The sequence below is a fragment of the Nylanderia fulva genome, unplaced genomic scaffold, assembly GCF_048542155.1.
Source record: "Nylanderia fulva isolate GAGA-0341 unplaced genomic scaffold, ASM4854215v1 Scaffold24, whole genome shotgun sequence".
NCBI classification, from domain to species: Eukaryota; Metazoa; Arthropoda; class Insecta; order Hymenoptera; family Formicidae; genus Nylanderia; species Nylanderia fulva.
Window position 1 is genome coordinate 1,129,586 of NW_028190304.1, and position 26,082 is coordinate 1,155,667.

A 26,082-nucleotide genomic window follows, 5' to 3' on the forward strand; every position below is an offset into this window, starting at 1 on the left:
CTCTGAAGCGCGGCTAATGGAAAAGTGTCAGGGTTGTTCTCGCAGGGTATAATTCGGTACACACAGAAAGAGGGAGAGAGAGAGAGAGAGAGAGAGGCAAAGGCTTGTTCCTGTGGAGGCGTCAGCGCGCAAGCGTAAGCCATCGACCGGTGGAGAAATTCGCTCGAGAGTAGAAACGACCCCACTCGAGGGGTGGCCCACTCGGGCCTCGGGACACATGTACTTTGCAACCCATATGCACAATACTCGGTAACGCGGGACGTTGCTTGTAGCATCCGACACTCTTTACATTTCTTTTCCTTTTTATTTTTCCGGACGCGGCTCCGGTCGAAATTTCAACATGCCTTGCCATCCTGATTTTTCGGAGCAGCTGCAACTTTTTGGTTGCCTATAATAGTCTCATTTATCTATTTAAATAGAATAATTATAGAAAGAGAGGGAGACCAGAAAAAAATGAGTGTTCTATAGTTTGCATAATTAAATATCATTTCTATTTAAATAAATTTTAATTTTTTCTTCATTATACATTCCTTTTTGACCGCCTAATAGTTTCATCTAGGGAAATCATCATATCCTGTACAATAAATACCACTTCTGTTTAAGTGGATTTTAATTTCGGACAAATGGAAATCCTTTAGATAAACTCTTGTTATATATAATATGCTTTTAATCTACTAACTTTATGACATTGATTTTTATTAAGAAAATATTTTGATGAGCTTATTTTTTATTTTTCTGATTTTATATCTATTTTAATAAGAATGAATATAAAAAAGAAATAAATTTGATTTATGAGCTGATATAAAAATGATAAAAAATTCTACTAAAGAAAAATGAAGAAATTTGATAATATACTCTTCCGATTCTTGTAGAACACAGAATTGTGTACAAAAGCATGAAAAATGGAGAGCATTTTCGCAAGTCAACGGAATATGTGCATGATCGATATAAAATCATTTTTAACGTAAATTGAAGAGAGTCTTAAAAATCGATCATTATTTTTCTTACTCTCTATCGGGAAAGGCATCCCTCTTTCACTCATTTATATAGCCAAGGTCTAAAGTAGAGAGATGAGAAAGGACGGATTACAGGGAAAGAGAGAGAGAGTATAAAGGAGATGAAGACAGGTGTTTTATGAGCTATAAAAAGTGCAGAACGACAGAGGTAACTCCGATTTTTCCCCCACGGGTTTTGATCGTTTCGCAGTGAAAAATCGCAATCTCGTGCGATATGTCAGATCGAAGAAAAAACGACAGTAAAAAGAAGGATGATTGCGTGACCTAAAAGAAAAATACCTCTTTACATAGCCTCGTCGAATTCAAAATTAAAACGCGCGAACTTTAAAATCGCACGATTTCAATCGTGAATGAGACTTCGGGGAGAAACGGAGAGAAATGGTTAATTTCAGAGACATAAATCGATATATTAAATGATACAAGAGGATCGGGTGATCATAAATTTCGCAGAGATAAACCTTACAATGTTCGTAATTCAATAAAGAGCGATCGATTCTTTTTTTTCAATTTTACGTAAGAAAGATTTTTAAATACGTTTATATCGTTCATATAAAATATAAACAATGAAATATCAATTCCATTACCTAGTTTTCTTTTTTAGAGAGAAGCTTATTCAGATTTGCGTATATTAATTAAAAGTATACAAGTCGATCAAATTTGATACTATCGATATTTGTCGCTGAATATAAAAAACTGTATATTTAAGCACATATAAAAATAAAATGTTATAAATTAGATATATTGCCTTAACATTAATAAAATTGTGAATAAAGTTTATGCAAAATTGTAAAATACTTTTTCGAGAATGAACATCACTATTATCGGGGATAGCAAATTTAAATGGATTAAAAAAATATATATATTTAATTTAGACTAGCTGTATTGAATATATCATGCTCTTGTGATATTTTTTTTAATTCTATACTTTTAATTAATTAAGACAAAATTTATCTTACGTTTAATTTTCGTGTATGTGCAACTTTTTAGATTTATCAATCAACCTGTCGTCGCCTCATTCTTCTTTTTAATACTTCCTTCCTCTTTGCTCTCCACTTCAAGCCATAAATTCAAGTACTATAAAATATCTTTTGCACTTCAAGCTGCTTGGCACAACATCCAAAGCAATAACGATGACTTGTGTAGCCACGAAAATTAATCGTGACAATTTCAAACTCACGTGTACGTATATACACATATATATATATATATATATATATATATATATATCTAAAAATATAAATGTTTAGCATATAAATATTTACACTCATGATTATCCTTTTGATATATATATATATATATATATATATATATATATATATAAAGAATAATCGCGAGTGTAAATATTTATATGCTAAACATTTATATTTTTCATTCACTCGATATATTAATCGACTTTTGTTGTTTCTTTCACAATTCTAAATATACATTCTTTCAAATACTTGATAATAATAACGAAAATAAAAAAAACTATGTTAAATACACAAATAAAATATGCTATAAATTAAATAGGTATGTTAGCTACGATCTTAATAAGATCGTGAATAAAGTTGATGCAAAAATGAATATCGATAATTTCGAATCAATATCAGTTGCTTAAAAGAAATACATCTTCAACGTAAACTTATTTCAAACTTTTTATTTTTAAAAGTACATTCCAGTTCCAACAATCATGTTAGATGCATTATCTCTTAAAATCAGGTGAATTTATGTGCCATTCTTCTATTACATCATTTAATATTTGACCAATATTGACGCCAGTATGACTACCGGGAAAATGTTTTGCGTTGAGAACATATGTTTCTCTTCGTATATCATCCCTTCGTATGAAATGAACTGTCAAACTTATGAATGCCTTATTATTTACTGAACGAATCCAAATATCAGCGGTAAACGATATATTTGTTGCAGAAGTTAATTTTTCACGAATACATGCTTTTAAATTTTCATATAACTGTGACATAATTTCTTCAGAAAAATATTTTCTGCAAGGTAGAGTGGTGCCGAACACTTTATTAATCTTTCAAAGATCTTTCCTTACTGTTCAACTAGTGTAAATGCTTCAGCATCATTTCACCTAAAATATAACAAAAATAAATTAAATAAAAATAATTAATTAAAAAAATAAAACAAATTGCGATATATTTTTTTAAATCAATCACTACAAAATCAAAACAAAAAAGTGAAATAATTTTTTATAGCTAATTATATAATTGTCTTGACATATTATACATACAATATATATTAGTTATTCTTCATTTTATAATAAAAAAACAATTGTTTTAAAAAATGAAATACATTAATATATATTTATATAATCCCTAAAATACACACATAAAAATGTAATCCACTCAATTAAAAAAAAGGTACATAAATTATAATTATTTCTTTGTCGAGAGACAAATTTAGGCGAATGAAAAAAAAATACATATTTAATTTAAATATCAGATGCGCATCGAATCTATTTTTTTTCAGATTAATCCCTACGAAATCAAAACAGAAAAGTTAAACCATTATTCATAAAAGGTTCACTTAAACGAGAAGATTCGTATTCGGTGATAGAAGCTCGATTAAGGAAGAAGATCCGATCTGATATATATATATATAATCTCAGAGGGATGAATCTCGAAGTCCTCCCTTCGAACGCACCAACTCGAGAATCACTCGGTCGTCGTTGCGTCGCCGCTCGAGAGAGGTCGGAGGGAGGTTGCGAGAAGGGTGAGTTCGCGCGCGCGCACTCCCCCCCTCCCCCCCTCGCACTCCCGCGTCCGCGAGTTCCACCCCCCACTCCGACGCCGTCGCCGTCGTCGTTCCTCTCGTCCGTCAGAACAGTTCCGTACGCGCCGCGATCGAGTCGCCCGTCGGTGCGTCCTCGTCACATCCGCAGTCGGTCGGTCACGGGGGACGACGACGCGAGCCGGCGATGATGATGATGATGATGATGATGATGACGGCTCGTCGTCCGCGCTGGTGTTACCGGGTGGCGCCGCGATGAAGGCCTGATCCGCCGCCGATGATCGTCCATTCGCGAGCACGGCGAAAACGGGGAAAACGCCCTCTGCGACCGCGGCGCGTTCTCCCTACCTGACCTGACCTTCTGCCAGAGGGACGAAACGGAAAGAGAGGATAGAGGGAAGGAGGGAGGGAAGGAAGAAGGAACGAGGGAAACTCGCTCGCTCGCGAATCCAGGGACGAGAAACGGACCTCGACGTTAGTGCCTACGAAATTGAATTGTGTGACAGATCGCTCAATCGTCCCGGAAAGGCGCCATCGTTCAGATCGGCGACCAGATATGGAGTATGCGGAGAACCGGAGCAGTGCCGTCGAGATGTCGCGGAAGATCTCCGAGACATGAAGAGAGCGCGACCGAGGGTGGGTATTTTTTTTTTTTTTTTCTTTCTCAAAGAGAGCGAACTCACGAGGAGAGGAAGTCTTGTGCGGGAAAGGGAGAGGGTTGTCGTGGAATGTGGTGGAAACGTGCTCGTGCATCACGAGGGATACCTCTCCGCAGAGTTCTTCGGGAGAGAAAGAATGTGTGGGGAGACGAAGTAATGTTCGAAAGGTGTCACGCGATGGGAAAGGTTAATCTTTATGTGTCAAATCCTATCCGGATCATCCAAATTATTTTCAAGTTTAGTCTTTAACAAACACGGAAAACCCTTCTGGGGTCCCTGATAGACCAGTCGATTCGTTCGCGCGCGTTCGACCTACTCCAGTATTTCAACATTCTCAGTTCAGTCAGACGCCCCATTGATTTCACGGGGTTCGTCCGTCTCCTCTCTTTCAATCTCGTCCTTCGCTCGCGTCGGCTTAGGACCAGATCCAATCCCCTGGGTCCCTGGATCCCAAAGACATCCTCTGGTGAAAAGCGAGAAGTATTCGCGAAGGCAAATACAAACGCGAGAACAAAGGTAATGCCATTACGGGGCGCTTATCGGCCTCTGCACGCAGACTATCGATTCTCGACGAGGGGTTGGTCGACGCCGCCTGACGGCCGACGTCGTCGTCGTCCGTTCCTGACGTTAATTCGCTGGCTTCGGCCACGCGAAAGAAGGTGATCAGCATGGTGATTAGAATTCCCATAATACGCGTATATACACAAGACCTAGTCGTGTCCGAGATCATTCCTCCCCCTTCCCCATCCTCCCCTTTCCACCCCCACCCCTCCCGCCGGTCGATCGTCATCCCTCGTTCGAGAGAACGCTGCCGCTCATGCACGTGCGAGAATACACGGTATGTACGGGCGGTGACGTCACTGGGAATGCGCACCGACCTCGAAGATTCGATCGGATTTCATCGATGCTAGACGTTTCCCGCCGCCGTCAGGGTTGATTTAGAATCCGCGTCCATGCGCCCTTATTCTAGACTCGATAGACTCTGGCGCGTCGACCTCAGATCTCTGATGCATCTCCCGATGATGATGATGATGATGATGACGATGCTGATAGGTCTGTTTGTTTTCAAACTGGGGGTACGCTAGTTCAGATTTATCTTTTTTACTCCACGTTGGAAGAAAGAAGATAGACTCTGAACTAGAGTGCAACCAGTTCAGCTAAAAAAAAACAGACCTGATGACGATGATGATGACGATGACGATGATGATGATGATGATGATGATGATGATGATGATGATGATGATGATGATGATGATGGCAATGATGGTGATGATGAGGATGATGATGATGATAATGATGATGATGATGATGATGATGATGATGATGATGATGATGATGATGATGATGATGATGATGATGATGATGGCGATGATGGTGATGATGATGATGATGGCGATGATGGTGATGATGAGGATGATGATGATGATGATGATGATGATGATGATGATGACGATGATGATGATAATGACGATGATGATGATGATGACAATGCTGATAGATCTGTTTGTTTTAAAACTGGGGTACACTAGTTCAGATTTATCTTTTTTACTCCACATTGGAAGAAGGAAGATAAACTCTGAATTAAAGTGCAACCAGTTCAGCTAAAAAACAGACCTGATGACGATGACGATGATGATGAGAATGAGGATGACATATCGCGCCGGAATCCGAATGGATGGCACGCGATTTTTCTTCTCATATCTGTCGCTTTGTAATATCTGTCCTTCCAGCTGATGGTTCTTCTTCCTTTCTCTTCTCTCCTCTTTGCGATAAAATTCCGCGAGTGGCTTGATTTGATAATCGAGAAACTCTGGTCACGCAGGAAACTATAGTCGCGTAGCCGCATCGTGTGCCAGCTTTTATTACTGTATAACTTTGTACACACACACACATGTATACACAATTGTAGTACAAAGCAACACGGGATTGAAAAACCGATACCACTTGTCCCTCTCCTCCCTTGATTCATATTTTTTTATATACGGTTCCACTTTTACACGGAAGATCACGCGGTAAAAATGTTTCATACAAATTCTACGTCGTCTCTCTTTTTCTCCCGTGAGTTTTTTTTTTTTTTTTTTTTTTTTTTTTTAACTTGGCTATTACACGAGTGTGAAATCTGCGCCGCGGAATCTAGATTTAAATGAAAAAGATACGTCGAGAGAGAAATCTAATAAAAATTTTTAATATAATTTCTCTTCTCATCTAGATATAAGTACATATATTGTTTATTTCTTTGTTTGTAGCGTTTGCAAAATTTTGGTTTCACCGTAAATTCAGAAACTTTTATTCGATCATGATTTTTAATTGTCGCATCATTTCTTAACACGTGGAAATAATTAAAAATCTAATAGCAAATACTCTCTTTCTCTCCCAGTTCGGATTGAGGACTGAAATATCATCTTCGAAGACCCTTCTTACATATCGGGCGGGAAATATCAATACATTAGGCATGCGTGCATAATTTGGCGCAAATGTATTGATGTTACACGACCGAGAAAAGGTTACTTAATGTCCCTCTCGAGCAAAGCTTGCGTATAAATAATTCAACAGCGACAAAAAATAAACAACCTGCAAAATCTTAACGAACAAATTTATATTTGCGACATGATCATTATCAGGAAAATAATTGCATGTTCAATTGTAATAGATGTTTCTTCAATGATTTTAATTTTGTATATTTAGTAAACTTTTTAATCGAGTATCTCCAAAACAACTTTAAAAATTAAAAATGTGTCGAGCACATTTGAATTTAATAAATTAATATTTCAGAATTTTTATTACTTTTTAATAATAATAATTTTTTATATTTAGGGGAAAATATATAAATTGATTGGTGTAAATTAAGAAAAATTTGTATATTTCTTTATATTAATATTATAAATATTAAATTTAATAAAAATAACAAAATATAAAAGGGTTTTCGTATTCCGGAAGTCTTCTAAAAAATATAATGAAACAGAATGTTTGATCAGCTATTAAAAATGTGTCTAAAATACACAGCTGATACCTGGGTAGCCATTAATATAAAGGATAAAAAATATGCCTTAATAGAAATGGTTAATCCGATTTAATTCATCTCACATCTTCGTATAATCTTCTCGTATTTCCGCATTATAACAGCAGCTTCTCTCTCTCTCTCTCTCTCTCTCGACGTTTGTTTCTGATATTTACTCTTTTCCTTTTTTCCCCCTGAAACTTGGATGAATGCGAATCTCAGACACACACACATACCTATACACTTGGGATTTAAAGAGTCGACGCAATTCCGAGCTATTTGTGAGACTCTTGAGCTGTATAAGCGGCTTTTGATTAAATGTCAAACGGTATACAATTATCGTAATGTTGAATGGAACGCAGGGTTCGCGTTTCGATTCACGCGAATCCTGAAATGGTCTTTGAAACGAGCAGATCTTGAAGGAGAAGTAACATATTTCTCCTCGGGACTACGTCACGTAATCCCAATGATATTTACGGTGGAGATATTAAAGTGAAACCAGAATAATACAGTAGGATAAAATCATTTCGCGTTTGATCTTCCTTTTAAAATCGCGGATATGCGATTTGTAACGTAACGTAACAAGAGTAAGATTTGTGTAGCCGATTTCAATCACATGCTTCCGGAAATCGTTATGTAAATATTTATTGAATACGAATACGAGCTCTCGCCGTGCGTGTTTTGATAGAACGAGGCCGATTCACAAAGCACGTGGAAATTCCTCGCATTCCTTCGCTAAAAATATTATTATACTAAAATTAATTACTTATTATTAAAGACTTGAATTAATTATTATTATTTAAAAAATTATTACTAAAGAATATAAAGAATTATCATTGAAAACATTCAAATAAAATAATTATTTATGCGTGTATTTTAAAGGATTTAAATGAAAATCAATAAACGCGGAAATTTCTCGAATTCTTTAGCTAAAGAATTATTATATCATACTGAAATAAATTACTTATTTACGCGTGTGTTTCAAAGGATTTAAATTAAAATCGATAAACGTGAAAATTCCTTGAATTCCTCCGCTAAAAAGAATTATTAAATTATTGCGTGAAACATATTTTCAACGGGATTTAAATTAAAATCGATAAATTGATAAACTGATTTTGACACTTATACATATAATCACCGCCTGAATGAAATCAATAATCTACAACTGTAGAAGGTTCGATCGGGTTGAAAAGATCGTCGCACCCTGAGAGGAACGATACGTCCAATTCGAGCGGATGACGCGACGTGAGCGCAAAAATATTGTTCGCAGATCACATGGGTTTCTTTGAGTCGGGGCCGGCGGTAGCAGAGCCGTGATCAAAATGAACTTGATAAACATGGACGCGGAGAACCGCGTGGTTCTGAACGTGGGCGGAATCCGGCACGAGACGTACAAGGCGACCCTGAAGAAGATCCCGGCGACGAGGCTCTCGCGGCTTACCGAGGCCCTCGCCAACTACGACCCGATCCTGAACGAGTACTTCTTCGACCGGCACCCGGGCGTATTCGCCCAGGTACTCAACTACTATCGCACCGGGAAGCTGCACTATCCGACGGACGTCTGCGGCCCGCTCTTCGAGGAGGAGCTCGACTTCTGGGGGCTCGACTCCAATCAGGTCGAGCCCTGCTGTTGGATGACCTATACGCAGGTATATCGTGAAATAACGTTCGACATTCTCTCAAAAATGTCCACGCCTAATCACGCTTGATCACGCTTAAGCGTGCACCAGGACTGATGCACTCTCAGAGTGTGCAAAATGTGGATGTACATTTTTGTGGATATCATATATGATAAATATAATAATTTATTATGTAATAAATGTAACGTGATCATTTATTATATAATAAATGAAATGTTATATTTATTTTACCGGATATTATACATTCATTATTATATAATAAATTGTTATGTAATCATTTATTATATAATAATGTTTGTATAATAATTTATTGTATATAATGAATAATGATATTATTTTTATTTTTATCATATATTATAAATACAGTATTTTATATAGATTTATATATAAAACGCAAAATATACAGGATGTTTCGATAGATAAATTTTTCCAGCGTAATTAACGGCTCGAGATAATGAATAGAAACCGAGTTTGCAGTGTATATATATATATATGACTATTTTAATTCAAAATTATCTGATCGGACACTGGAAACATTTATCGCTGATTCATCCTATCAGAAAATACATTTTCTATCATACTCAAATTTCTTCACAATTTTAATGCACATAATTAACGTCTTTTCACTCAAGCGCTCTTAATTATCAACGTCATTTTAATGGCAATCAATTTTAATACTCTAGCTAGAATCTACTCCGTGAAAGACGTGTGATTAATTTTACATGACGCGTTTTCCTCTCTTAAATTCGTTCCTCCGAATCAAATAAGATTATGATATCCAAGATAATAAAAATAATAGAGATGAGAAAAGCATAATGAATAAAGATGGATATTTAATGAGAGATTTAAAATCGTTTTTTTTTTTTCATACATTTTCCTGCAAAGCAAATCCTGCAAAGGAGGTATAAATATAATTCAACATTATGTATTCTGAGAATTAATTATATCTTGTATCTCTGAAAATGTTTTATGTCGGATAAAATAAGAGAATAAATTTAAATATAAATATACGCGGACGGTATATCGTGTCGCCCGATCAAAGCCAAATTTAAATAAATATATGGAGAAAAACCATGTCGGCTGATCAAAGCCGGAGGTTTCTTTTTCACGCAAGAAAGCACGCAAGGCGCGCAATTTCGCATTTTTTTTTTTATCACGCGCGCTTTATCTCCCGCAAAGGCAAAACAAAAAGCACACTCGAAAAGGAGTTTCACAGGTTACGAATAACAATCCTTGTTGCATCTCTCTCTCTCTCTCTCTCTTCTCCCAAACCCTTCGCTCCGACGACACCTTGCAGCACCGGGACACGCAGGAAACGCTGACGGTCCTCGACAGGTTGGACCTCGATACCGAGAAACCCACCGAGGAGGAACTGGCCAGGAAATTCGGCTTCGAGGAGGCGTATTACGAGGGGACCCTCACGTGGTGGCAGAAGCTCAAGCCTCAGATGTGGTCACTGTTCGACGAACCTTACTCCTCCGTCGCAGCCAAGGTACGATTCATTTTGACGTCAATCATCTTCGTCTTATCTAAATTTACATATTTTCATCTCATCTTGATCTAGCTAATTTTTAAATCATCTAAACATAACACTGGACGTCAAAATGACGTCACTCGACGTCAATCATCTTCGTCTTACCTATAAGATGGATTTACACATTTTTATCTAGCTAATTTTAAAATCATCATGACGTCCAGTGTCGTGCTTAGATGATTTTAAAATTGATTATTTATCTTAGATGAAACACAAAATTATGTAGCGATTCGTCTCGATAACTTCCAGATAATAAAAAAAATGTACATTGTAAAAGGGATATAAAAATATACTCATATTTTGATTTGTAAGTTTGAATTGAAACCAAATTATATGAACTTTTCTAGATGTTTCATCCAACAAATACATATTTCGATTACGTATATAAAGATAAGATTTGATTGAAATGACAGCAAAGATTGACGACATCCGGATGTTTCAGATAATCAGCATAGTCTCCGTTTTCTTCATTTGCGTTTCGATACTCTCGTTTTGCCTCAAGACCCATCCGGACATGCGGGTGCCGATAATCGTGAACCGTACGGGAAAGCTAAACAACATCACGTCCTCGGTGGTGGACAAGTCCCGCACCAACGCCCACGATGTCTTCTTCTACATCGAATGCGTGTGCAACGCTTGGTTCACCCTCGAGTTCTTGACACGCATCACCGCGAGCCCGAATCGTTGCGACTTCATCAAGAGCTCGGTGAATCTGATCGACATGGTCGCGACCCTGAGCTTCTACGTCGACCTGGCGCTGCAGCGATTCGCGGCCCACCTGGAGAACGCGGACATCCTCGAGTTCTTGAGCATAATACGGATAATGAGACTGTTCAAGCTCACCCGCCACTCGTCGGGCCTCAAGATCCTGATACAGACCTTTCGCGCTTCGGCCAAGGAGCTCACCCTGCTGGTGTTCTTCCTCGTTCTCGGCATCGTCATCTTCGCCAGTCTCGTCTATTACGCGGAGCGCACCCAGTACAATCCGAAGAACGACTTCAAGAGCATACCCCTCGGATTATGGTGGGCCCTAGTGACGATGACGACCGTCGGTTACGGGGACATGGTGCCGAAAACCTACATCGGGATGTTCGTCGGCGCGCTCTGCGCGCTGGCCGGTGTCCTCACGATCGCCCTGCCGGTGCCCGTGATCGTTAGCAACTTTGCGATGTATTACAGTCACACGCAGGCGCGAGCCAAGTTACCGAAGAAGAGACGCCGCGTACTGCCAGTCGAGCAGTTACGTGCGGTGAGGGCACCAGGCGCGCCGCCCGGTGTGCCCAGCGGGCCCGGATCCGTCGGGCCCCCTGGTTGCGGCCAGCAGCTGTCGCACCTGCAGTCCGCCGGGGGCGCGGTCCCAACCGGGCCCCACGGGATGGGCCAGACACCCGGCGTCGGGTGCCCCGGTGGCGGACAAGGACCGCAGAATCGCCGAATGAACGCCATTAAGACGAATCATCCCAAGGATCCGTTCGCCACGAAAACAGGTAACTCGAACATCCTCGATTCAATTATTATATCACAGAAAAAATAGTATCCTTGAGAGAATGCAAATATGCCTTGATTCAAGTATATTTTATCCTTATAATAGCGCCAGATATAAATGATTTTGGATAAAGGATAATTTATCCTTAAAACAAAGTGCAAAATATTTTTGGTTAAAGCTGAAATTTATACTTATAAATATTGCAAGGACAAGTGACAAGTGAGCATCGGATATAAGCGGTACTTTCAAGTATATATAATAATTCTTAGTTCAAATGTGACTGAGTTTGTTTTTACTATATGCGATTTTTAAAACAAGAATATATCTTAAGGATAAAATATACTTTACACAAACTTATTTATTATTAAGGCAAATGAAAGTTTGTGATTACAAAGAGCATTCTATGCTTAAATCAATCAAATAGCGTTCAAGAATAAAAATATACTTGAATCAAGGATTCCTTTTTTTCTGTGTATATATGTACACAGAAAAAATAGTATCCTTAAGAGAATGCAAATATGCCTTGATTCAAGTATATTTTATCCTTATAATAGCGCCAGATATAAATGATTTTGGATAAAGGATAATTTATCCTTAAAACAAAGTGCAAAATATTCTTGGTTGAAGCTAAAATTTACTTATAAATATTGCAAGGACAAGTGAAAAGTGTGCATCGGATATAAGCGGTACTTTCAAGTATATATAATAATTCTTAGTTCAAATGTGACTAAGTTTGTTTTTACCATATGCGATTTTTAAAACAAGAATATATCTTAAGGATAAAATATACTTTACACAAACTTATTATTAAGGCAAATGAAAATTTGTGATTACAAAGAGCATTCTATGCTTAAATCAATTAAATAGCGTTCAAGAATAAAAATATACTTGAATCAAGGATTCCTTTTTTTCTGTGATAGATTTATTCTTGTGGGCGTCCGCTGAGGGTGCATTTTTTTCATCGATAAAGTTTTCGAATTTATTTGCATATTTAATAGAAAAAAATAAGAAGCAAACGAAATTTTAATTGTGATCCTACCTGGAAAATATTCTGCGGACGCCCATGTTTATTTATTACATTGCATTTATTTATTATATATAATAAAAAATATACATATTATATGTGCATGAATCTCGCGAGCTCGACTCTCGTTTATCTCCTGTTAATCTACCCGCTACGCAATGAAAATTATGTAAAAGATCAAGATATATTGTAATTGACACTGAGTTGCCACTGGCACTGACAGAAAATCGAATATCAATTATTTTTCAACCATTTTTGGCATGGTAAAAAATTCTGATTAATTTAATAATTTGACGAAGATAAATAATCTGACACGAAGATGAATCATGTCTTGTTGAATTCGGGACGCAGATTTCTTTATATGTGTCGACGTAGATTATCGTTTCCGTTTGTGGTGCGTGCTGCTTTATCCTTATTCACGAGAGACCACATCATCACGCGATGTATTTTACTTGAACTTTTTAGATGACTTATCTACAAAGTTGTTTAAGTGCGCACAAAGTTGATACTTTTGACTGATCGTATTGAAATTTATACCAATCCTTTTCTTTTATCGCGTTAATAAATAGGATTACGGAAGATTTATAAAGGTGAAAAAGAGAGAAAGATAGATCATAGACTAGATTAAATCACAAATTGACATAAATTTTGCGAAATGCTGATTATACGGTGACTTATATACGCGCTTTTTCCGTTCTCTGCATCGAAAAATAATCTCTCGTATTCTTTATGAATTCAAATTTCGCGTGTTAATGCTCGTGTCGTGCACAAAGATGTAAAGTGAAACGTTGCAGCAAAGCGCGCACGTGTACGTTTGACATATATCTATTAAATATATTCAGGGTGCAACACAAATGTGGGACACTAAATTCAGGAGCGTTCTAGTCATCAAAATGAGCGGAAAAGTTTATAGAAATATATAAACTTTTCCGCTCATTATATAAATATATATAAATATATATGTCTCAAAAATTATGTTTTAATTGACTCCTTCGTCCTGCCAGGACATTTGACAGATGCTGCTTACAGACAATTTTTGGAGAACGATTTGGAAAATATTTTGCTTGAGAATAAATTATTTTGAGATGAGAACTTTTTTTACGTGATTGTAACACGAAAACTACATATTTTCGGACATACGATAAATGAATTTTTTTGAATAAATAGAATATATGCGCTCCCGAAATAGCGACCCACATTTTTGTTACATCCCGTATATAGGACAAGCGGCTGCGAAACACAAAAAGCGAGAATCGAATATTTATACATCAATTCTCCTTCTCTAACGTGTGCCAATAATTTCCATATTTTTTTCAATCTTCCAAAAAAAGAAAAACATTTTTAGAGAAGAAATCTAGAATGACGTGTCATTTATTCAAAAAAACCCAGAAAAATGCGTCGCGTGGCAAAGATTGACAGAAAACATGAAACGGAGTGCTCGCGCGATTTTCATCGTTTATTAAAAAGAGTCTCTCTTTTTCGTGACCGAAGCAAGCAAAAAGTCTCTAGTGTCTCTTTTTCTTTTTTTCCTCGTATGGTGGGTTGCAGAGGAAGACCGGAGGAATTGTAACCTACGAACCAACGGGACCAAGAGAGCCGGAGGTTTGGATTAAAACCCATTTTGCGGTCGATAGAGCTCTCACACAGAGACGTCGGCTATCACTCACTGGTCGGAATTAATTCGGAGCGAACGGCGCGGCGTGTACCATCCCCTAATCAAAGATTGTCCTGTAAGATCCGTAAAAATTCATTATTCAGGAACGCGCTTTGGAAAGTGAGAGAGAGAGAGAGAGTGAGTGAGAGAGAGAGAGAGAGAGAGATCAGGAAGGGAAAATTAGGGAGGGTTGGGAAAATTAATATAATACCCCCCACATTTCACAAAAAAAGAGAAAAAAAGAAAAAAAAACGGCTAGGCAAAATAAACACTGCCGTGATGGCTGAGATCCGACCGGATAAATAAAAGAAATCGATAAAAAAAGGTCCCGCGGCGTCTGTTGCCGAAATCGTAAGAAGAGTGTATATTTGTCTATTATTTATTTGGAACACACGTGTAGAATTAATCGAGAAGAAGAGAGGAGTTACTTTGTGTACTATTGTGCAGGAACGTTCGCAGGATTTTTTCCAGGAGGAGGCATAATTAAAACTTTTTTTCTTATTTTATCATTTTTTTATTTTTGACATTTTACATTTTTTTTAATTATTTTAATTTTTTTCTATTAAATGTACAAAAAATTCCAGTGTTTATTCAAAGAGAGAGCGAATGCTTAATTTTCTGCTGATTTTAGCAAAAAATTAACAAATGCTCCCTCTTGCCCTCTTCTTCTCGTTAATTCTAGATGCCAAAATATTAAATATATGTTCCGCCGGAACGGAAGAACGAAGAAGGTAAAAGCAAGAGACTCTCGATGGTTATTCAATCATGATTCATCAATCGATCTAAATAGGCGAATTGTGTATGTGTGAGAGAGAGAAAGAGAAGAAAGAAAGAGCGGGAGAGAAAGAGTGAAGAAAAATTCTCGTGTAGAAAGTAGACAACTTTCCTCCTTCCTTTGCTTCATGATTTGTATTTTTTAATCTTCGTGAAAGGAAATAATACAAGCAATTTCATTGTGTATCCATGTGTATCGGCATTTATATATATATATGTATATATATATATATATATATATATATATATATATCGTCGAAAATGAGTTTTTCTATCTTTTCGAGAAAATTTGTACTAGATTTTTTCTTTTTCTGGTAGGTACATAAACACATCGCGCGTTGCAATTATTTTTATTTCCTGTACTCTCTATATAGAAGAGACGGGAATATTTTTATAATTTATTTTTTTCTCTTCGAAAATAATCGTAATTGTAATCCTTCCTTAGCCGAGTCGCGCCAAGTAATATCGGGTATTTCACTTTTATATAGAGACTCAAGAAAATCTTCAATTTTTTGTTCCCATGCACTGAAAAAAAATTGTCAACTTGACTAAACCTTTCAACTAAATATATATCATTTTGTTAATTAAACGTATAAAAATATTTAAATTAAATATATTAAAAATATAATATATTAAATATATTAAATTAAATATAATATATACAATATATTAAATAACAAGACATATTTGAAATTAAATTAAATACCGATATATGTTCACAATTAACAAAATGGTAATTTATTGTTAGTGGAAGATGAAGTGAATAAATTTTGTTTCAGTGTATACGTTTTCCTTTGATTTTCTTCGAGTAATTAGCCATTATTTGGATTAATTACGGAAACCGGAAATCTGCAAAAAGGGCGCAGCCGAATGTCTTAAACCGTCCACCAGACCAGATCGTGTTTGTGATTCATACGCGTAAAAAACACCCGCGTGTGTGGCTTCTAAATTTAAGATACATAAACGACGATGTTGATGATAATGATGATGATCACCTCGAGATTAAACACACACACTCACACAAAACAGCGAAGGGAAAAAAAAAACCACCCGGGGACGTAAACTTCATTAACGTCGATACGCTATATACGTTTTCCATTGTCGATATCATCGCTACGGTCTATACCCTATATATACGTTTTCTCGATTGAAAAAAAAAAAAAAAAAATCGATTACTCATCACGGAAGAAAGCTCCGCGTTCTACTATCTTCCGCCAGGCATCGCGTTTATATCCATATCTATTCGCGCAACTGTATTATTTCCATCGTTAGCTCCTCGTGTTTTTTTCCTCCCTTTTTTTTTCCACGAAACTCGTGTAAACGGATAGAACGGAATGAACGACAGTGGAGATTGCATCCCCGCATTGCAGCACGTGTTTTATATAGCAAGGTTATCGATAGATATATCTACACGTCGTAGATTTTCGCTCCCTCCCTTCCTCGTATATTATACATATATACATATATATATATATATATATATATGTATGCGCGTACTGGTTAGGGACTGGTTATTCTCACATCGCACATTCAGCATCGCGCATTTCGCCTCTGATCCTACCGAGAGATTCCTATTTTCACCGCCTATCTGACGATAAATGCGGCGATTCGTTCGAGATTCTCCCCCATCTGTCGTATATATATATCTCGATATTGTGTCACAACTTTATAAATTCTTCTGTCAGTTTTTTTTTTTTTTTTTTTTTTTTAATATCCCGAGAGACAACTTTCAATGTATCGAAATTTTTCGGGGAAGCAAAGTACAAAGGCTGTCTTTGTGTTCTGGAAACTTGTTAAAATCCCAGGGGAAAGAATGTTCAACTGCTATAAGAAAGTTGTCGCGATGTGTCAGAAACACGTGGTTAGTACAACATCGATAGAAATGATGTGACAGGAGGGTTAAATTGGAGAGACGAAATTCAGAGAGAGAGGGTAGAGAATCGCGAAAGTCACGTTTGACATTGATATGGCGTTAAATGAGCGGTGAAAATGTGAAGGGCCTTTATCCAGGCGGGATCTCTCCCTTGATACCCGACTTCCCTTATTTAGGTCGGCCGCTCTTTTACATTAGGCGCGGCGATGAGGATCGCGGATCTGTATCACTTTGCGCACCGTGAATATCGCCGGGACCAATCCACGAGCTCCTCTGTGCCCTAATAACTCCTAATAATCCTACTAATTCAAGATATCACGTGTGTAATATCAATGGGAAAGGAAGAAGGAACAACACAGAGTCATACAGGCTCGCGTATGTCTGAGAGAGAGAGAAAAGAGAGTGCTTCTTTCTACGTCGTGTATAAGTGTGCATGTATGTCTGTTGTGCCTGAGATAGGGGCGAGAAAGGAGGAAGGGATGGAGGTGAGAGAGGGATGACAAAAGCATATCACATAGGCGATTACAATATGCGATTACAAGTGTACGGATCTCGCGGGAACATGTAATATATATTATTTATAGGGAATTCCACATCAAATCGGACAAAAATCGACTTCGTATTTTTTAAAACAAACAAAACTTTTTTTACGTAAAATATACATAAAATAAGGAGATACGTGTTTTTGCATTTGTCCGAAATATTTTTTTTTTTGCAGAAGTTATAAATAATACAATTTTCGTGAAAAATGAAGAAATTGTCAACTTTAAAAATTAATATCTGTGATTATATTTGTCGTAGAGATATTTTCAAAATAGCATTTTAAAGCTAAGAAGACAATCTTTATTATCAAATTAGTTTAAGTTCCAAAGAATTATTAATTTTAATTGTTTTAATTAATTAAAGTATTTAATAATTTTTTTCAACAAAAAATACACTTTTTAAAATTTTCAAAAAAATACTATTTTATTCTCCATTTTATTCTGAAAGTGTGTATATTTTTTATTTTAAAAATACGTATCTCCTTATTTAATGTATATTTCATGTAAAAAAAGTTTTGTTTGTTTTAAAAAATACGAAATCAAAAAAGGTCGATTTTTGTCCGATTTGACGTGGAATTACCCATATATGTTTTACAGGATCATTCTAAATAAGCGCGAAAAATTGGAGGAAATAATTCTTGTCGAAAATTAGAGGAGTCTCTTCCGTAAAATCAACTACTTCTATATCCTCCTCTGAGAAGGAAAAAATTAGGTTGTTTTTTTTTCTTAAATTTTGGATAAACAGTGAATTTTAGTAGACATTTTCTACTCAAGAAAGATACTTATTAATATTTTTCAATTTTCGTATATCGTTAGAGGGATGAAACTAGCAATCCCTGTTGAATTTTTTGCTAGAACTTTTGAACGGGTCAGAATGTAATTATCCAAAAGTGTGCATTAGAAAACTCGATTTCTTTCAAAACTTTTTCATCTCTTGCGTTTCTTTTGTAAAATCAATAATTTGCAAGAAAAAATTAAAATTATCTTGGAGCTAAAAGTTTTAAGTTACAAGAAGTTGAATTTTAAAATAAAGAAACAAACAAAACAAAATTCAAGTAAATATTGGAAAAATGGAGCAAAAACAAGATTTGAGAGAACAAAATAGAAACTTAATTTTCACCCTCTTTCTCGGGAAGAACGTAATTCCTCAAAGAGGAATATTGGAGTACAAAAATGTTGATCTGAAAGACCCTTCTTATTTTTCGACATAGAATTATCCCTGAAAATTTGTCGCACTTCTTTAGATTCATCCTGTATAATTATAATATATATACAATTGTATACAGTCGACGTTTCATGTTTCATTCTCGTAGACAATCTTGTCGGTTCTTCGACAAAATAAATCATATTACGCGTGTTCGCGTTTTTCTGTTCGACATGGAACAGCCGCGTTCTTTCCCTCAAAATTTCAAGGAACGTCGGGATCGCATCTTCAACACCAACTTAAATCAAATTTCATAGCCGTCTATCTTTGATTCAACGAGAGAAATCGATCTAGAATTAATGAGACTGTAAAAAAATATTCTCTCTATAAGGGTATTAAGAGATCTCAGAAACCTTGGATTAACACACAGACATACAAACACACACAGACACAGATATCAACTGCAAATTCCCCTGCAAAGTCCACGTTTTGATTTGCAAATACGAGTAACATAATATCGCGCTTCTCTCACTCCACTCTCTTAGAATAATATAATTATATATGTATGTAGCAATATACCGTGTTACGGCTACCTTGTTGTTACAACCTTGATATTATTTGTTACGCACAATCGTTGCTTTTATATACAATGCATGTGTTTATTCTTTGTAATTAATATCCAACTTTATACACACCAAGTACCTGATACGATATACGAATTATTATTGTCATTGTCCTGTTTTTCATTCGACAATTTCCGCGGCTTCGTCAAATCTTAATAATACGCAATAATGACATTTAGCAATAAGATACAATTATCGTGAAAATTAAAACTAACAATTAACTCGCGCGCGCAAAAGGACGTTTTTTCACGCGCGTGTCTCTCTCTCTCGTATTTTACAATAAATCAATTACTGCCCGATATATATACATATTTGCATATAATTTTTCCTGAGCTACATATGTATACGTATAATAAGTTAAATCCGCTAATAGCGAGACAGCCTTTTTAGTGAAGCGGGAAGAAAAATCGAACGATTGATTCGCCGTTGAAGGAAGAAATTGATGAAACGAGACGATATTAATGTCCCATCGCGCAAATTGACACGATTGCTTTTCGTAGGGAAACCCGTGTATAGAAATAACGTATACGTTTTGTTATTACAAGAGGAAAAGAAACCTTTCACGCGTTTAGACGTTGGAACGAAATGAAAATGATTAATCTTATATAACAATGGAGATGTCATAAATATATGAATGATTAATAAGTCTCCATTATGCAAATCAGGCTAATGCGAAAAGTTGGGAGCAAATTAGCATTTAAATAGTTCCACGAGATGAAGCTGACAACATACACAATTAATTAAATTATCAACTCTCGCAAGTTGGACGCCACAAAAACAAAAGAGAAAAGGTGTGCTTGTCTCAGCAGCAGAGAAACTTGGGCTAGAAAATAGAATTTAAAATATATATATATATATATATATATATATGTATAACAAATCCTTTATATTAATTTTAATTCTGTTAGCTCGGCATGTGTGTGTATTATGTCGTGTAAGATATTTTCGTTTCATAAATGTGTTTATAAAGACTGTTGTATTTTGTTACTACATTTTTAATTGAATAAGCATGCTTTTCCCCAGAATTATTTCGCCGACTGGATATTTTTAATTTCATAATTTTAGATTTTTTTACAAATAATATCCCGATAATAAGTCTGTAATTCTTAGTAAGTACAATTATGTTCTTTTGATACTTGAAGCTTCAACTGAAAATTATTTAAATGAAATATAACATATTAAATATTCTTGACTTAGATACTAATATAGTAATCTAGTTGAAAAGGTTTAATTATTTTGTTTAGCATTTAATTTATACAATAAATTGTATAAAAAATACATCCACAGACACGAAACATAAAAGATTTTCTCGATATCTCGACTCGTCTCGGAGATAATCGCGCGTTACACTTTTCGCCAAATCGAATATACACCTATGTCATTCCCCTTTGGTCTAGTGCCTAATAATAAGATTGTATGAATAATTTGCGCTGGAAAAAGGAGACCGTTTTCAACATTCGCCCTCATTTAAGCCTGCTATATATCGCTGCTTGAGTTTTGCTCGCCTCGTTCACAATCGCCCGGATTCTTTGTGCCTTATAAAGACTGAAACTTCCATATCCAGGGTTGTGCATCGACTCTTGCGTGTTACGTCCTTCTTATATACCCGCTCTGTCATTAGAGAGAGACTGTACACTCTATGTAATATCTATGCTGCGCTGTCCGCAAGGTAGCCAAGTTGAACAACTCCGAGACAGGTAAATGCGAGGAAAATTAATTCGCCACGCGCAATTCAATTCGCCCCGATGGACGGAAAAATCTCGAACGTGGACGACTATATTACGCGAACCTTAGATTTTTCACAACGCGCGTCTTTTCTTCTCCAGCCCGTTTGATATTTAGAAAATGTGTCCGCTTTTCATTGAAAATTGAAGATACGAATTTTCAAGATATTTAAATCAATTCGAAATATATGTAGAGTGTAGAATATATTATATTTGAATATTTTGGCACAAATTTTAAATATGTCCTGCATAAGAGAAATTGGGAAAATTTCGATTAAAAATTAAAAATAAGAATTTTTTAAATATTTAAATTTAATATACGTAAAATGTAGAATATATTATATTTGAATATTTTGGGCACACATTTTTCATAATACGTCACTTATCCAGCTCATTAATTTAATTTAAAAAATATGTTCTTTGTATAGAAGAAATTGGGAATTTGAACATTTCCAATTTAAATAGAAAATAAGAATTTTTTAAATATTCAAATCAATGCAAACCATATGTGGAGTGTAGAATATATTTTATTTGAACATTTTGAACGATTTCAATTTAAAAGATATATATCCTTGGTAGGAAAAATTGGGAAAACTTCAATTAAAAATTGAAAATAAGAATTTTCAAAATATTTAAATTCGTCCAAGCCACACATAGAATATCTTTCGTTTGAATATTTCGGGCGTTTAAAAGCCCGCAGAGATCGCTTGCGAAATTGAAAACAGGCGCGCAAATGGACATAGTATAGGTATCGTTCGAAATGAAAGAATTTTCATTGCTCGCAATTTCTTGCATAGCAATAACACGGCGAGCATATGACATATAACATATATATATATATATATATATATATATACATATATATATATATATATATATATATGCATATATCGTCAATCGTCGCGCAGCCCTGTAAATGAAAGCCAGCCATAATTCGACCCTGACTAGACTATACCGCGTGTCGTGCCGTATACGAGTATATTCACCCATACATATACATATACATATACAGGGTGCATTTCGCGGAATGCTCGCATGCAAACGTTGCAATATTCAACACTGTTGACTCTCGAAATAAGAAAACTAGAGAGAGAGAGAGAGAGCCTTTTTGCGTCAGGATCGATGCCGCGGAGAGACTCGAAATGCCCCTCCATTCCTTCCCGAAGAGAGAAACCCCCAATTCGCGTGAATTAAAGATCGAATGCATCCACGCTGCAGGAGCAATCTTCCCCGAGAATCGATATTATGACATCGACACAGCTGAGAATCCCCGATACTTTCGGCTCTTCTGGTGAAAATTTTCCTCTTCGAAATAAGTCTGGAATAAGCAGTCCGAGCCCCCTAAAAGCGATCTTTGTTTCATCCAAGTTCGTAAAATTTCGCACTAAAGGCATGGGCGTTCGCAGGATTAAATTCTTGGTTTCTTAATTTTTTATTTTTTGACATTAAATATGCAACAATAATATTTTCAACGATTCCTCTGCGGACGCTCATGACTGGAGAGTCGAGTTTGACAGCAAAATAGAGTTATATCCTGAGAAATTGTTCTCCCCCTGTGTCTCGAATGATCCATATAAAACATAAGAAATGGAAGGGGGAAGGAGAGAGAAAGAGAGAGAATGTGTGTGTGTGTGTATTAATTAAAGAAACAAAAACGATGCATATCGGGGCGGCATACAATGAGCACGCACGCACAATAGTTTTTCAGAGAAGAGAGCGAGAAAAGGAGTACGTATGTGTGCGCACACATTGTGTTGTGCCCCTATAATACCAGTGTTGCCTACCTAGTCGCGGTAGCAGACACTTTATGGTATCTAACTACTCTTTTTTCGCGACGGCCGCCTGCATAATTTACGATTATTAGCATAATTTATGGCGATGCGTGTATATACATATATACTTTCCACCATCGCACCGGTTCGCTCCTTTTCGCTTTACGTTGACCAGACCGCTTGGGATTGCCGGATGTCCGGATTCTCGTTTTTCCAGACGCTGCTGCTCGCGATTTTTGCATCTCCTTGTATTTCGAACCTCGATATAAGTCAACAGAAATTGATCAACCCTTCTGTCCGTGAATTCCGAGCTTCAAAGATCCATCCCCAGAAGATCAGACGTCAATCAGAGTCTGATGGAATCACACATTTTCTTTATATCTCGAACATCCGGATCAAATATCAAAGATACGGAATATCCTTCTAATGCTTGATATCTAGCAATTGCTATAAAAAAATATCGCAGTGCAATTTGTTGAAAAATACGAATTGGTAACTCGGGGACATTGATGGAAAGATTAGGGAAGAATTCCGCATTGACAGAAGGGTTCGTAAATATCGATCGCACTTACATTTGCTTGCTCGTTAACTTTATTCCGAATATACGTTGTTTCGTTGTTCGTTAATATTACATATTTCCGGTTTTCGTAAAACCGCGGATGTCCGAAGCTCGATCTTAAGAAGGACCCGAAGAATCCTGGCGATCCTAATCGACTGGGGCTCTCGTCGCTTTTCCGAAGCGTTTTCCGTTGGTTCCGCTGTCGTCTACTTTCCGGATCAAGGATGAAAGAGAGTCCAGTGGTTTTCTAATACCAATTTTCTATATAATACGTAGTAATAATCGATTAATAATTAATTATAGTAACGAGGACGCGCGCAGATGATGCGGGTGCAAATTGAGCCGAATTCTTTCTCTCCGTTCAGGATGACGCGACGATCCCAAATAATTGACGCGAATTTATATTCGGAGATTTATACACCTATTCGATCATTTTCTCTATCAGGAAAAAAAACGAACCTCGAGAAATTTTTCGCGGCCGCATCTCTCTGGATTTAATGTTACTTCGAGAAAACGTCGTCCTTTATATATATATATGATGCTCGAATCTCTCGCATCATCTGCGCTCGTCGCGCAATCATCACGAAAATTGTACAGTGCTCCGTTGTATCGCTCGACGATGTAAATACAACGACGAACGTCCGACAATTTTTTTCGGGAACACGTAGCTAATCAGGCGTGGCGGGGTGCTTAATCGATTCGAAGACGTATGATTTATATCGACGACGGCATTTTGACGTAACAGAAATAATTAGCAATTTTTTCAATTAAAAAATATATATATATATATATATTTCCAATTTTAAAAATATATATTTCTTAAATACAAATATAAATTTTTAAGAAATATATATATAAATAAAAAATTGAAAAAAAATTTTTTTTAAATATATACATATATGCATTTAAATAAAAAAAAATGATATTCGAAATGATTTTTAAATATGATGGATTTATATCCAAAATATGTTTACGGCCTCGCGACTTCTCTCGCGAATTAAACGCTCCGCGAACGCCCCGCAATTGTATCGGTAGAGTATATTAGGGCAGATTAAAAGAAAAAAAGAAAAAGAAAAGAAAAAAAAGAAACGTGTGCTCCCTCTCCCCATCCCCTATTTCCTTCTCCCTCTTCCTTTCCCCTCGCACCAAAAGTGACCATCAAGTACGCGCAATCACACCGTATTCACGTTCACCGCCCTCTCTCTTAAACGCTACTTAACAGTGACCTTTTGACTTTTCGGTAGATAGATGAATGACGTATGATTTTTTCGAATTCTTGCGAAAACGACAAGCGTGTCTCGCCGAAGTTGACAGTTCATTCGCTGTCGTCGAATTACATCTCCATTACGTTGATCGCGCTCTCTAATTTTATATTATTACTATTATTAAATTATTATTATACACGCGACACACTTAGAGATATAATATACGAAATAGCTTGATGTAAAGAGGCAAGACTGCAGAAACAAAAACGCAATCTTCGTCTCTTTCGAGGCAGGATATGATTGGTGTCTCTTCTGGGAGAGCGATTCAAAGTGATGTTGCGACATTGTCTCGTCGATGTCATCTCGTGTCGACGACATTATTAATTTATTCTTGTAACGTCATTATATATCGTTATCGCTAACGATCCGCGATCGTCATCGGCGCCATCCGCGACGAAGAAAGTCACATGTTACATATTATATGTTACACATTACATACATATTACACATTACATATTACACATTACATATTACACATTACATATTACACATTACATATTACACATTACATATTACACATTACATATTACATATTATATATTACATATTACATATTACATATTACATATTACAGATGAGCGTTTTGCGCTAAATCGCTCGCAGTCGAATAATTTCGATGGAGAGATTCAATGCCTCGTGATTAAAAAAAAAACATACATATTGTACACGTCACGTATTGAGGCCGATGATGATCGTGATGTAATCGAACCAGAAAAAAGAAGCGGGACACAAAGGCGAATTATACATATATATATAAATATATAAATATATAAATATCTATCACTATATCGAGAGTTGTGCGCTGCGTTTACGCGATTTAAAGTTCATTTGTAAATAAAAACTATTTGACTCTTTGAACTTCTTGCGGTGTAATTAATTGACCTTACAATTATTACCCTCCGTCCTCTCTCCTCACATCCATATTCTTATGTAAGGTGATTTTAAATAAGTGCGATAAATTTTAGAAGATGATTCTTTGTCGAAAATTAGAAAGGAGCTTCCATATAAACACCTCGTATATTCCTCTCTGAGAAATACACTTCTTCAAAGAAGGAGGTGAAA

The 26,082-nt window shown here is 36.2% G+C and overlaps 1 protein-coding gene across 2 annotated transcripts; it reads left to right on the plus strand.

The window, feature by feature from the left end:
- Positions 1 to 3,825: 3,825 nt before the first annotated feature.
- On the plus strand, positions 3,826 to 25,878 carry LOC114934284 (potassium voltage-gated channel protein Shaw). 2 transcript variants are annotated; one of them, XM_029306958.2, is made up of 5 exons: positions 3,826 to 4,385; positions 8,677 to 9,055; positions 10,344 to 10,538; positions 11,023 to 12,067; positions 14,639 to 25,878. In XM_029306958.2, exons 2-5 carry the CDS (start codon positions 8,729 to 8,731, stop codon positions 14,701 to 14,703), a joined length of 1,632 nt encoding a protein of 543 aa, XP_029162791.2. In that variant the 5' UTR covers positions 3,826 to 4,385; positions 8,677 to 8,728; the 3' UTR covers positions 14,704 to 25,878. The 2 variants fall into 2 exon arrangements, with proteins under 2 accessions (XP_029162791.2, XP_085339435.1); XM_085483309.1 differs by having other exon boundaries at positions 10,359 to 10,538.
- Positions 25,879 to 26,082: the final 204 nt, after the last annotated feature.